Genomic DNA, 13,120 nt, shown 5'->3' on the forward strand with positions numbered 1-13,120 from the left:
TTGTATATATATATATTTATTATATGTATATGAAGCTGGCAGTCATTCTTCTATAGCTTGCATCTTGCCACGGTGCCGCATAACCAAGAATAAATATACACCAGCGTATAAGGTAGTGGCACTCTTGACTTGATATAGATAACACAACCAGGTGCAAACCACCAAGAGCTGTCCTTAGAATAGTCAACATTTCAATTTTAATAAAAATGAAACGTTGATTATTCTAAGGATAACTCAAGTGACCTGGTGACTTGTACCTGGTTGTGTTATCTATATCAAGTCCACAGACTGCCACGCCTTCGCACCTGAAAAGGGGGCGTGTCTATAAGACCCGTCACCCTTTTCGTCACGCTTGGGGGCGTGCCCGGCACTTACGGATACGCCGGGCAGCCCCCAAGCGCCGCTGACAGGGAGAATAGATGCTGGGCGCATGCGCTGTGAGGGCACACACACACACACACACGGGGCCTCAAATCATGTATTTTCAAAGTAATAAAGTTACAGTTTTACAATGTGAGCACTTTACATCATGGGAATTGCCATAAAGATCCCTCTCAGTGTGCCGTACTCTTCTGCACATGCTGAGAGTGAATACAAACTGTAGTAGGACATTCTGCTTTTTAAATAAAAAAAAGGTGACAATACAATATAAGCACCTATGAAAAAAGGAAACTGGGGGAAAATTGCTATACTCCATTGTTTCCCAAACTCGTTCCCCAGGGCACCTTAACAGTGTAGATTTACTGAGCAGCACAGTTCGTGTAATGGTTAGCATTACTGCCTCACAGCCCTGAATTCTTGGGTTCGATTTCCACCACGGCCCTAACCGTTTGAAGTTTGAATACTCTCCCTGTGCTTGTGAGGTTCTGATTGGCTCTCAACAACAATGAACCTGATTGTGTGTGCATGTGATAGGGAATATAGATTTTAAGCTCAACTGGGGCAGGAACTGATGAGAATGACTGACTATTCTCGATGTAATATGTGTGCACTAAATAACTGGTAATAAATATTAATAAAGAATATCCATGCTTGAGTACAGGTGACTTAATTAGTGCCTCAGTCATTTTGATTTAACCATCTGTGCTTAACCATTGATACCCTTAAACCTGGACTATTAGGGTGCTTTGAGGACCACTGCTGTAATCCAGAGCATCCAGGCACTGACTTTCATTTCATTTACTTCTATTTTCTAAACTGTATTAGAAAATGTACAGAATGATTTGTGGCTATTGTTAGAGGAAAAGTGCACACCAGTTTTATTGTGTGTACCAGCACGTGTCACTTTTTCCTTCTAATGTTGATTTGTATGCAGATATACTGTACATGTAAAAACATTCTAAACATGAACTAACAAACCAACCATCTTATATATAAAATTCATTGGTTTGTTTGTTGGTTATGCATTCGGACAGCCCTGCACAGATTGGGATAAAACCAATGCGAGGAGGTCAAGTTTGGATCCTGGCCAGGTTTTAGGAGGTTAGGGTCCCGGTCGGACCTCCCGTTGGTGTAAGCTGGGCATAACTTTGACCCGGGGAGCCTGTTCTGGGCCTTCCACTGTATGGATTTGGATGAAAACTTCACAGAAGTGTGGCAATTGGTTTTGGATGCCTAATGGAGTGGTTGGGGTCATGGTTGGACCTCACGGCGGAGTGCGCTGGGAAGAACTTTGACCCAGGGAGCCTGTTCTGAGTCTTCCACTGGATGCATTTGGATAAAAACTTCACAGAGTGGTAACTTTGGATCCCAGAAGACATACTAGGAGGTTTAGGTCCCAGTCGGACCTCCTGTTGGTGGATGCTGGGCAGAACTTTGACCTGGAGAGTCTGTTCTGTGGCTTCCACTGGATGGATTTGGTTGACATCACATAATAAGACTTAACTTGAATATTTAAACCCAGCCAACGCTCGGTACTTCCTAGTATTACATATATGAAGAAAGGATGCGGAAGATCTAGAGAGGCTGCTGCCACTGAACAGCAGCAGTCTCTGTCTGCTGTGCGGTGGGGGCGCGATCACACTGACTGCCCTCCCCCCCCCCCATCTGGATTTGCACCTGGCTGAGGGGCACTCAGCGCCCCCCGGTGCAGCGTTTTTTTTAAGGGGGTTGTGGCGACTGCCTAACTATTTGACCACACCCCCTCCAGTACCTTGTCCCGGCCCCACTGAAAACCGGAGTATTTACACTTCCACACAACTCTGCATAGCCTGCAACTCTGTCCCTGAATTTCACCTATATGAGAACATTCCATTACAGCCCAGTTATGCCCCTATGGTCAGAGGGGGAGATGTGTATAGAAGAAAGTACTGAAATTGTGGAATGGATGACAGGCTGTATAAATGAATCCTTAATTAATGAAAATAATTCACTATATTATTCAAACAAGAATGTTACAGAAGCTCTTTCTGCTGCTATGGCTACAATAATGGTAGCAGACCACCTTATATTGTTAAAGTGATTTACATTATTATTATTACAGCTGGAGAAGTGAGGTGTGGGTCAATAAATTGCAATACAGTCACTCACCTTTTGTATAAAGCTTTCCACTTTGTTCTGCAGGCCCCACCACTTGAATTTTACAGTCACTAGCTTGTACGCACACATGTGAGGGACGTCCGTCCGCTGTCCCAGCGTTTTCTACAAGAGGCAATGCACACAAGTTACTGATGTACTTCAGCATTACTTCAAGCAACACATAAGGAGGCACAAACAGTTGCTCTAACCAATTGAAGCCAATCTGTATCTATCTTATGAGAAATGTAACATCTGATTGGTTACAGCAGTTTTTTTTACTTTCTTAGGGGGCGATTCAATTCAACACGAATTGAATAGCACCGGGAGCGAGCTCCCGGAGTTATTCAATTCAGTGCGCTGTGTGGTCGGAGAATGCCGGTTATCGCGCCTTAACAAGGGTGTTAAGGTGCGGTAACCGGCATTCTCTGACTAAAGTGCTGGGCGCGCGGCTGTTAGCGCCTCGCTATGTAGACAAAAAGCTGCGCACCGCCACTTTGGTCGGATTTCTAGTCGCATCCCCTGGGGGGGGTGAGAAGAAATCCTTAGCGCGTCCAAACAGCACGGTGTATTGAATAGCTGCGGGAGTCCCTCCCGTCGCTATTCAATAGCGAGTTGAATTGAATTCCCCCCATAAATTTAAATCAGTTAGTAATACACCAGCTTTCGAAACCTCCCCCTATTACGGGGATAAATTGTACTTTTCACCTTCTAATACAAACTCAATCACTAAAATGTAAAGCATAACTGTAAGTTATGCAAAGTAATTAAGACCATGAAAAGGCCTACAATGTACAATTGGGCAAAAGTCTTGTCTATTCTATCAATGGTAGGTATCTGGTGTAAAGCAGGGTACACACTAGAACATAGATTCTCAAACTCAGTCCTCAGGACCCCAAACAGTGCATGTTTTCCAGGTCTCTTCACAGAATCACAAGTGAAATAATTAGCTTCACCTGTGTATCTTTTAAAAAGAGTCAGTAATGAATAAGCCTGTGCAACTGCTGGGTGATCTGTTTGTGGTCCTGAGGACAGAGTTTGAGAACCACTACACTAGAAGATATGTAATCCGGTCTCGCGATCGGGCCAACATATCGGGCACATAGTCTAGTGTGTACCCACTATGCGCGCTCCTCGTTCATTGGGGTCATTCCATTGGCCTGAATGCACAGCTGATGGAGCAACCCAGCTGCCGGCAAGGTCAATGGTGCTGGTGAACGATATGTCAGGTGGTTGTTCACCGGATCGTGCAGTGTGTACTGACCGTCCGTTATATCGTGTATCGGCACCATCGGGCGTTGCATTGGCGGGTCGCTAAGTGTGTACCCTGTCAAACTAACATTGGTATCAACTTTTTTTTTTTTTTTTACCAGTCTACTCCCAACTCCATGGAATACATATATAAAACCTTGTAAAACAAGAAAAATTGAGATGAGCTTCTAGCTATCATTTTATGATGTACTAGATAAATGATCACTAGAATTCGTTTGGTTTGGTTAGAAGGTTTGATAAATCTCCCACTAGGAGTCTCTGAGGTTCTATTATACCATTAAATTCTCTTCTGAGATACCAAACAACACAAGGGGATGTCCTGTGACAAATACACTGTGCAACAGAAGCGGACACTGGTCATCTTGCACTAAATTCTAATGAAACTACTGACTGAAGTCAGAAATTAGGGCAATGTATTATCATATTGTGGTGATGAACCCATCCAATTACCTTCCAGTCAGGAGCTAGTGGTCCACGACAAGTCTTGACAGACTTGTATTTTGCTGGGTCCTCTTCTGGTTTATAATCCTAAAATGTACAGGACAAGATAAAATATATATTTTTTTTTAAGTTCATGTAGTTCTGCACATTTGTTTAAAAAAAAAAAATGTTACCAACATATCAAATCATCAGAGCTGGAGTATGCAGCTCATTATATGGCCACAAACAGCAAGTTCTACCAAACTGCGCACACAGAAGTGAATTTACACATTTTTGCGTATCTCCGGACAATTCTGACAGATCTTGGCCAGATCTCTCTTAAATTACATTTCTGGGAGGCAATTCTGTGGTCACATGCAAGAGATCTGTTTGAGTCATGCGTTCATAGAACAGAAGCCTGTCGAGAGAGAGATCGAGAGGGAGATCGAGAGAGAGATCGAGAGAGAAAATCCGGGATAGGCCAAATACAGTAGGGCCATAATGGCATATCTGAAAATGTACTGAGATTGGCACAAATATACCTGTCTAAGCCATATTATATGCAGGTGGCTGAGGGTAGCTACTCATGCACGATGCTGACTGAGAATGCACTGCTCGGTTGATCGGTGCTTTCTTTGTTGCTCTTACATTGAATATGTTTTTGTGCTCGTTTAACCAATTTTTTTCTTTTCCAACGCGAGATGGAGAGTTCTACCTGCCAAGAGGTTCTAATGGAGTAATAGAGCCTTAAAACAAATGTGTATTTCTCAAGCAAAATAGATGCTTTGCGGCGGTGAAGCCCGGCGAAGTACTGCAACTCGATGTGGCATCGATTCCACAAGTGGACGGAAGACCTGTGGAGAGAGGTTGACCTATATCGTCTGGATAGCTTCCCACAGCTCCCCGATATTTGTAGGTGTAATATATTTGTGCAAATGGACCTATTCACCACTATTCATAAAAGCTTGATTAGGTTCATGTCCGGCAAACGTGGTGGCCACACCATTAGTCTGAACTCTCCAGAATGCTCCTTGAACCAATTCTGGACAACTTGGGACAGATGACACGGTGCATTATTCTGATGGAATATTCCATTGTTGTGGGGGTACATGAAGTCCATGAAGAACTACAAATGGTAATCAAGCAAAGCAACACATGTTCAAGCGGACCAGCAGACCCAACCAAAGCCACGTGAACACACCCCACACCATTATGCAAACACCACCTGCTTACACTGTGCCTTGTTGACAACTGGAGTCCATTGCCTCATGGGGTCTGCACCACACCTGAACCCTACCATCAGCCTGAAACAACTGGAACTATGACTCATTGGACCACGTCACATGTTGCCAGGCCTCCAGGGTCCAGTGAGGCGCTGTGTCTGCTGTTGTAGTGTTAACGGGGACATTCTGGTGGCTCTTCTTCTCCCATACCTTATGGAAGCTTAAGAACGCTACACTGACTTGCTGGATATGTGTCTGGTAGCTCCAGCATTGAATGTAATTTCAGCCAGTGTCGCTTGCATGTTACACAGACAATTCTGGCCAGACACTGCTGGTCACAATCATTAAGCACCCAGGGTAGGCCACTCCGCTGTCAATGGTGGGTGATAATGCCTTCTTTGCTGCGGAACTTCGGAAATGGAACGTCCCATCCATTGGGCACCCACTATGATCCATCGGGCACCCATGAGCAGCCTAGCCGGTGTTCAAACTGACTCACAAGATGTCAGATTACAACTGATGCAGGCCTGGGCATTCCAAGACGTCACAGTACAGTGACGCCACCTACCATTACCTTTACATACTAGTATCCCATGACTTTTAGCACTTCAGTGTATATATATTTATTTAGTTAATGTTCTGTGTACCAACCTTAGAGAGAACCTGGCTCCGATCTGCAATATCAATTTGTACTATTTCCACATTTTTCCAGACGTCTGGCTCTAACTTATGCACCTGCAAAAAGAGATAACATTAAACAGGCTGTAAATACATCTAAAACATAACTAACATTGCCAGTACTTGAGTATAATAATATGGTGTAAAATTCTGCGGAACCAATAAAACAGACTAGTAACTTATAAAACATGTTGGCAGGATTTGTTCTATACATCAGCCCCAGTACTGACCACTGCACTCTGTATGAGGAGCTAAACAGGGATGCTTGAAATCTGCAATTCCTCGAATTACCATCAACATTTATATTCAAAATAATTATCAAGTTGATCAATAGAAACTTTTATACAAGTTATTGACCTTCTCCGGTCAATAACTGTTGCTGAAAGCCTTAAGTAAAAATCCAGCGGTTCCATGGTACCAAAAACTAAAAAATGGCAGAAGACAAGAGGCTCAGACCATAAACATATGGACCATCATCCTCCCCCCGACCTCGGGAAAGAAACCACAACTAACCACAACTAACCCAGCCCAAAGTAGGCTTCAGATTATTAGTTTACTGTGAGTGCACCCGCTTCGAATATGGTGCCAAATATTTTATCTATTTGTATGTTTACTTATCAACTGTTATGTACTAGAAACATCTGCAAAAATACTACATGCCATTGTAACATGCGTCATATACAGAACACAACCAAAAAGTTTGTAAATCTTGCTTTAAAAAAAAAAAGCAACATCAATCACCACCAGGTTTGGGATGATTTCTATATTAATAAAGGTTTTCTTTCTGTCTAAAACTTACATTGTCTTGTGTACCCATATCTGGCTTGTGCCACGTCTCAATCTTAATCAAAAAATCATCCTTCATGTATTCGTTCTGAAATAGAAACACACGCCATAAGTGTCTTACTGTGTCATCTCAGCAAATAGGACTATAATGTGCCAAGATCATTAGCTGTACGCGGGTACATTTGGTGACTTCACTGAGTGGGAGAGGAAACACGTGTTGCGACCAAATTATTATTGCAAACACTTATAAGGAACAGTCAATTATGTTTAAAACTATGGTAATGTAAGTGAATAATTATTTACTGTACTCTTCTGTAGAATATAAGAATCCCTATTACGGTTTACAGACTTAAAGACAATACTTAGGGAAACCATGTAAAATATTGTTAACATTATAAAGAGAAATTAATGTAATACAGTAGCTAGAACAGGAAGACATGTTAAGCTATTAATGAGAGTACATTTAACAATGAGCCACAGGCAAACGTCCCCCTGGGGAAAACTATTTGCTGGGGAATAAAAAAAAAGAACAGAAATGAAGACAGTGGTGCGTTTTGCATCCCTTGCATGAGTAACGGATTACATTGTGTGGTAGAACACAATCTAAAAGGTCACCGTGTTGGCTGAGGCAGTAATGGCAGCTGCAGGACTTTAAATGTCATCAGAAGTACTTTCCTAGTGACTGCTTTGTTAAATATTGATTAGTAATAAAGATGGAAAAAGCCATCTTATGCAAAATAACTTTTACTTTATAAAATTGCTTTAAGTTCACAGCCTGCAGTCATGTTATATAGGAGGTGCGTCGATAGTACATATAGAGGGGTATTCAATAAGAAAGGTTAACTTCCCTGGCGAAGTTAACGTTTCATATCGGAGTTTTTTTCTGCGTAAAGGTATGGTGCGCGCTTCCGCTTATCCCCGTATTCAAAATAAAATTAACGAAAACGGGAAACTCCGAAGTTGGATTTCCGTAAAGTTACAAATTTTTCCTTAAAATAATTGTAAGACCCCCCCTAAAGTTGTAAAAACATGGGGGAACACTACGGGTACCCCCGTTTTAGCCTTTAATTGAAAGTCGGGGATTTAAATAGCCGCAGCAGGTGTTTTTTTTCCGACATTGAAGAAGTGATGCAGAAGAGCACTTAGGTTATTTTTTTCGTTTTTTTAAGTGGTCTCATCAAATTTGGGGTACATGAAAATGGGTACTAGCTTATTTTTAAGTCCCTAAAGTCAGTTTTTAAAAATTCTGCATTTGTACACCTGCTGCTATAATTCTATTCTAGAAAACATCAGCCGCATACTTGCAGAATAGCCCTGAACCTATTTCCCTATTGTTTAACAATTTTTTCCACCCCAATTTTTTTATTAATTTTTTGGGGTTTCCCTATTTTTTTTTTTTAAACTTTTTTTTAAACAGTTCTTTTTTAAATGTCTATCTCAGGGGTGCAGGCTATTTTTTTTTTAACCCTGCACCCCTAAACCCCAATTCTGCACTTTTTTTCGACACCTATTCAATGGTGAAAAGTTATCACCATTTTTTATCAAAGACTTCTCAAAACTGCGATAAGTCTTTGAAATTGAATACGGTGTAAAACTAAAACCAGTGATAACGCAAAAAAGTTAAAAAGTGCGATATTAACGCAAAAAACTATGTAATCGCACCCATATTGAATACCCCTATTAGTATGGTTAAGTGGCAGTTTAAAGTTTATCTCCCCGACTACCCCGAAAACAGAATCCTGTCAAAATCAAGGAGAGGACCTGTAACAATTCAGGCAAAAACTGGACGCTAGCTTACCATGAGAGAGTGTCATGCATATGTATTTAATTTTTTAAAGCCCGGGTATGGTTCTTTATTCCAAATGTTACAGACCGATTTAGGCAGGAGGTACTAATACAGTGCAAGAACAAGATATGATATCCTGACAAGACCACTGCATCTGGTGCAATCAGACAGAGGTTACAGACACTACTGTTGCTGCTGAATGAACCGGTCAGGATGTGAATACTACATTCATCAAGTCCAATGGTGACTGTCTATCCTAATGGCTGTTCCCAGACTAAAGCAGGGTGGCAGCTCTCTCTCTCACTACAGTACACATATTAGTCAGTATTGGCCCTGTTTTTCAGCATACAGATGCCACCTGACAGGAAGGAAATTTACACCTTTCTCAATAATGGACTTAAATTCACAAATCGATCTGTATACGTTCCTACACCTGGTCAGAAACATATATCAGTGACGTGCGGGGAGGTAAATGACTGGGGAGGCTCTGGCTAGTGTCAGAGCCAGATTTACAGATACATATATGAATCAGAGGGTTCATGTGGGCATTATACAAAAGGTTCTATTGCAGAAAAAAGGGGGAAGCTGAAGCCTCCTACCTGCCCCAGGTGATATTAATTAGTATTGGTCCTTGCATTGCAGTACACACATGTAATGGGCACTATTACAGGTAAGTCCCAGATAAATTTATACTATGTGAGTATTTGGGATGTTAGTGACCCACCTATATAAGGTTCACCATGACGTGGTAGGTGGGCAAACATCTTAGGCCAAACATGTACTAAGAACCTCTATATAACACCATGCTAATTGACAGTTTATTATATATTCTTTATATTTATTATTCTTAGTATTTAGAGTGTGAATCAGCTTCCCCCATTTTTTCTGCAATAGAACTACAGGTCTCAGCATGGTAGCACCTCTGATAATGTTGTAATTAGGTTGTGCAGCCCACCCCCTGCCCCCATTATATAAAGGTGCAGCAATATATAGTGCTGGAAATTTGGTGAGTTGTGATCAAGGATGTGCAGAAAAGGTAGACAGGGGAGGCAGTGCCTCACCTGCCATACACTTTTTACTCCAGAGTTTTAACTACAATTATAAGAAAAAGAAATATCTTCTTTGCATTAATATAATTATTTTTATATAGTCAAAACTCTGGAGTATACCCAAGTATGATAGGGAAGGCTCTACCTCACCTCACATCATTGAGATAGATAGATAGATAGATAGATAGATAGATAGATAGATAGATAGATAGATAGATAGATAGATAATTATCTATTTGTTGAGAGCAAGTTATGGTTTTCGGTTCTCAGTCAGAAGGTGGTAAAGGCTATAAAAGGCTTGATGCACTGTCGTTCAATAAGATTACTTTCACAACTTTCATTCAAATGATCTCTTGTTTTGGGAACCTCCTGGAACATTAATACATTTTTGTGAATGTTTTTAGAAGCTTTCTAATATAGGTCCAGCTTGTATTTAAAATATAAGTCATTCTTTAGGGAACTCCGAACAGCTTTGACATTTCTGGGAGTCAATTAAAAGGAAACAACAAATGGGAATATAAAATTAATCTAGAGGCTGATACATAACACTACATTATGACTTTTTAGTCCTGTACCTCTGCAAAGGTCCAGATAAGTGGTGCTGTCACAGGTTCTTAATAGCTAATGAAACTTGTCAGCCTGCCCCTTTCCCCATGTAATATTTATTGCGACACTTTGGAATATATTTACTAAAGTGCAGGTTTTTAGAAGTGGAGATGTTGCCCATAGCAACCAATCAGATTCTACTTAACATTTAACTAGCACCTTCTAGAAGATAATAGCTAGAATCTAATTGCTTGCTATGGGCAACATCTCCAATTCTAAAAACCCACATTTTAGTAAATATACCCCTAGGATCTTTCTCTGCACAGCCGAGCTACTCCTGGACATACAAAGCGTAATGGCCGAAAGTATCCATCACAAGGTTGCAGTGAATACAAATCAAATCTCTTCTACCCCATGTTCATGACCTCCTATCATATTGGTGGATTTCAAAGAATATAGGGGTAGATGTATCAAGCCTTCTAAAGAGTGGAGAAGTTGCTCAAAGCAACCAATCAGCTTCCACCTATAATTTTATAGAATGTACTTCATAAATGCTACCTCAAAGCTGATTGGTTGCTGTGGGCAACTTCTCCACTGTTTAAGAGTCACTTATCAACTTTAAGGTTAACTTTCATAATAAATGTTATTATATGTCGGGCACACCCACAGTCCCTGAGCTTGGCACTCTACTCTTATTAAAATAAATATTTTGTCCAAGTGGCTATATCTCTTGCAGTCCCTCCCTGTGTACATTCAGACTTCCTTCTTCAGAATAGTACATACTTCTTTCTGTGTTTTTTTTTTTATGGCAAATAAACTTCTTAGAGGTGAAGTGTCTCCCTAGAATTGATGGCGGGTAAATTGTAGTGGGGCTATTAATGTGATATGGGGGCTGGTGGAGGCTATTTGTGTAATGAACCCTATTAGTGGGGGCTAGTAATATATTTGGGGGTTGTCTATTTAGTAAATGTGGAAGTAATTTAAAGCCAGGTCTGGTTAGGTGCAGGTCTGTCTAACCAGACCTTGTTCAGCTTTCCAGGAGGTCAACAGTTCATATTCCTTTTCCAAATAGAGCCCCAACATTCCAGGTTCCTGCTAAGCAGCTGTCGAAGTAAAGGTGTAAGAATAGGAAGGAAAGAGCAGCACAACTGTTCCACTTCTAGTGGGACGGTCCCAATTTTGATGAACTGTCCTGACTGATTTGCAGTTACAGATGGGAGGTATATCCCAGCTTCACATTACGGTCTCAATCCAACCGTCAGCAGCTCTTACCCTGCTGTTCAGTGGAGGTTAGGTCAAAATGCTGCAACAAATTACACAGCTCTGGCTGTGCTGCTCCATGATGCCTTCGGCCTTTGCAAAATGTCAGTGACATCAGATGGAGCTGCTTTAAGACCAGATCCCTCCTCAATCGGACACCACAGCAGATAAGAACCTGCAGGGAATGAGCTTGGGGCATACATGACAAGGGGATAATGGTGGAGGAACATATGTCACAAGGAGAGAGCGGAGACTGCATAAGTCACGTATGTTCCACCATTACTCTCCACCGGTAACATATGAAGGCGTTACCCCCCCCAAACACTATTCTAGCGGGAAGCAGTCCGGAATCCGGTGGTTGCAATGCCGACCACCGGCTTCCCAACTGCTTATTCCCGGCAAGGTACGAATGACAGGAGTCAAAATTTAGATGCCTGTCATTAGACCTACGCCGGGAGCCCGACGCCCGGCTTACCGATCGAAGGTAAGCCGGGCGCCGGGAGAGCACAGCCGCGGGTTAGGGACCCCTAAAGGAGGGTTAGGGTGGGAATTAGGTTAGTTATATTTACCCTAAGGACGATCGGGATTTCCTCCTCTGTCAGGCCGCCACTGCCGGGATTAGAACCGCCGGCCGAAGCCATTCTAGCACCCACTAAATATATAAAACAGCACCTGGATGCATATAAAGAGTTTTTTTTTTTACATTGATTTGCTCATATCACATTCAAATCTGCTCCGCAGGGTGAGCAAATTCCAACAAAGTTTTTTACGGACAAACCATTAGTGGTTTTGTCTGATTAAGAACTGTGAAAGACTTTTTAAGTACAAAGTACAGTACAACTATTTATATTATTAATTCAATAAAGCTGGAAATTACTTTGCATGTATGTTTGAACTACTAAGTTTTTTAAAAGATAAAAACTCATACTTACTGTAATTACTGTTTGATGACACATGGAAGGAAAAAAGAAAAAACACCTGATTATTAACTTATTTTTATTAAAGAGCAATGCTTTATTATTCTGGATTGATTCAATGAAGTAGCAAAGGGGTTAAAGCAGAGCTGCCTCCTACAAAACTTGCTCCCAGCTGCTTAGCTCTGGCTCACACTGCTGCGATTCGATTCGTTCTGATGAATGAAGGGCAGAGACCAGACCCTTTTTTACTGCAGTCAACTGGGCTACTTCCTCTTTTGTGAACTCTAGTTAGTTGCCGGAGTTCACAAAAGAGAAACAAGTCCAATGTGGAAACAGGTTGCTGACAGCAAGAACTGCAACAGACTTAGGGCCTGATTCAGACCCACTCGCGAGCGGCTGTCCGCTCGCAAGTGGGTCGATGTTCTGCACTGAGCATGCGCACGACGGAGGGAGCTCCGTCGTGCGCATGCGCCAGACACGACGAGCGAAGGACTTTCCTTCGCTCGTTGTGTCTGATCAAAGGGGGCGTGCTGTCGATGTTGATTGACAGCACGCCCCCTTTGGTGGGCGTGCCGGGGGCGTGCCTCCCTGACGGGGGCGTTCCTAAGGGAACGCCTACCGTCAGAAGCCGGCCCACTGACATCACTAGTGAAAACCTCAACCGCAGGC

The 13,120-nt window shown here is 42.0% G+C and overlaps 1 protein-coding gene across 1 annotated transcript in view; it reads right to left on the reverse strand.

The window, feature by feature from the left end:
* PITPNA (phosphatidylinositol transfer protein alpha) overlaps window positions 1–13,120 on the reverse strand; it is a 64,086-nt gene that overhangs the window by 22,331 nt on the left and 28,635 nt on the right. The window contains exons 5-9 of the mRNA XM_088453846.1: window positions 12,467–12,474; window positions 6,907–6,981; window positions 6,081–6,164; window positions 4,237–4,314; window positions 2,530–2,640 (exon numbers count right to left, since the gene is read on the reverse strand). Of these exons, the coding sequence (XP_088309972.1) occupies window positions 2,530–2,640; window positions 4,237–4,314; window positions 6,081–6,164; window positions 6,907–6,981; window positions 12,467–12,474 (356 nt within the window). The remainder of the gene's footprint in view (window positions 1–2,529; window positions 2,641–4,236; window positions 4,315–6,080; window positions 6,165–6,906; window positions 6,982–12,466; window positions 12,475–13,120) is intronic.

The sequence above is a fragment of the Taudactylus pleione genome, unplaced genomic scaffold, assembly GCF_031769625.1.
Source record: "Taudactylus pleione unplaced genomic scaffold, aTauple2 ptg000040l, whole genome shotgun sequence".
NCBI lineage: Eukaryota > Metazoa > Chordata > Amphibia > Anura > Myobatrachidae > Taudactylus > Taudactylus pleione.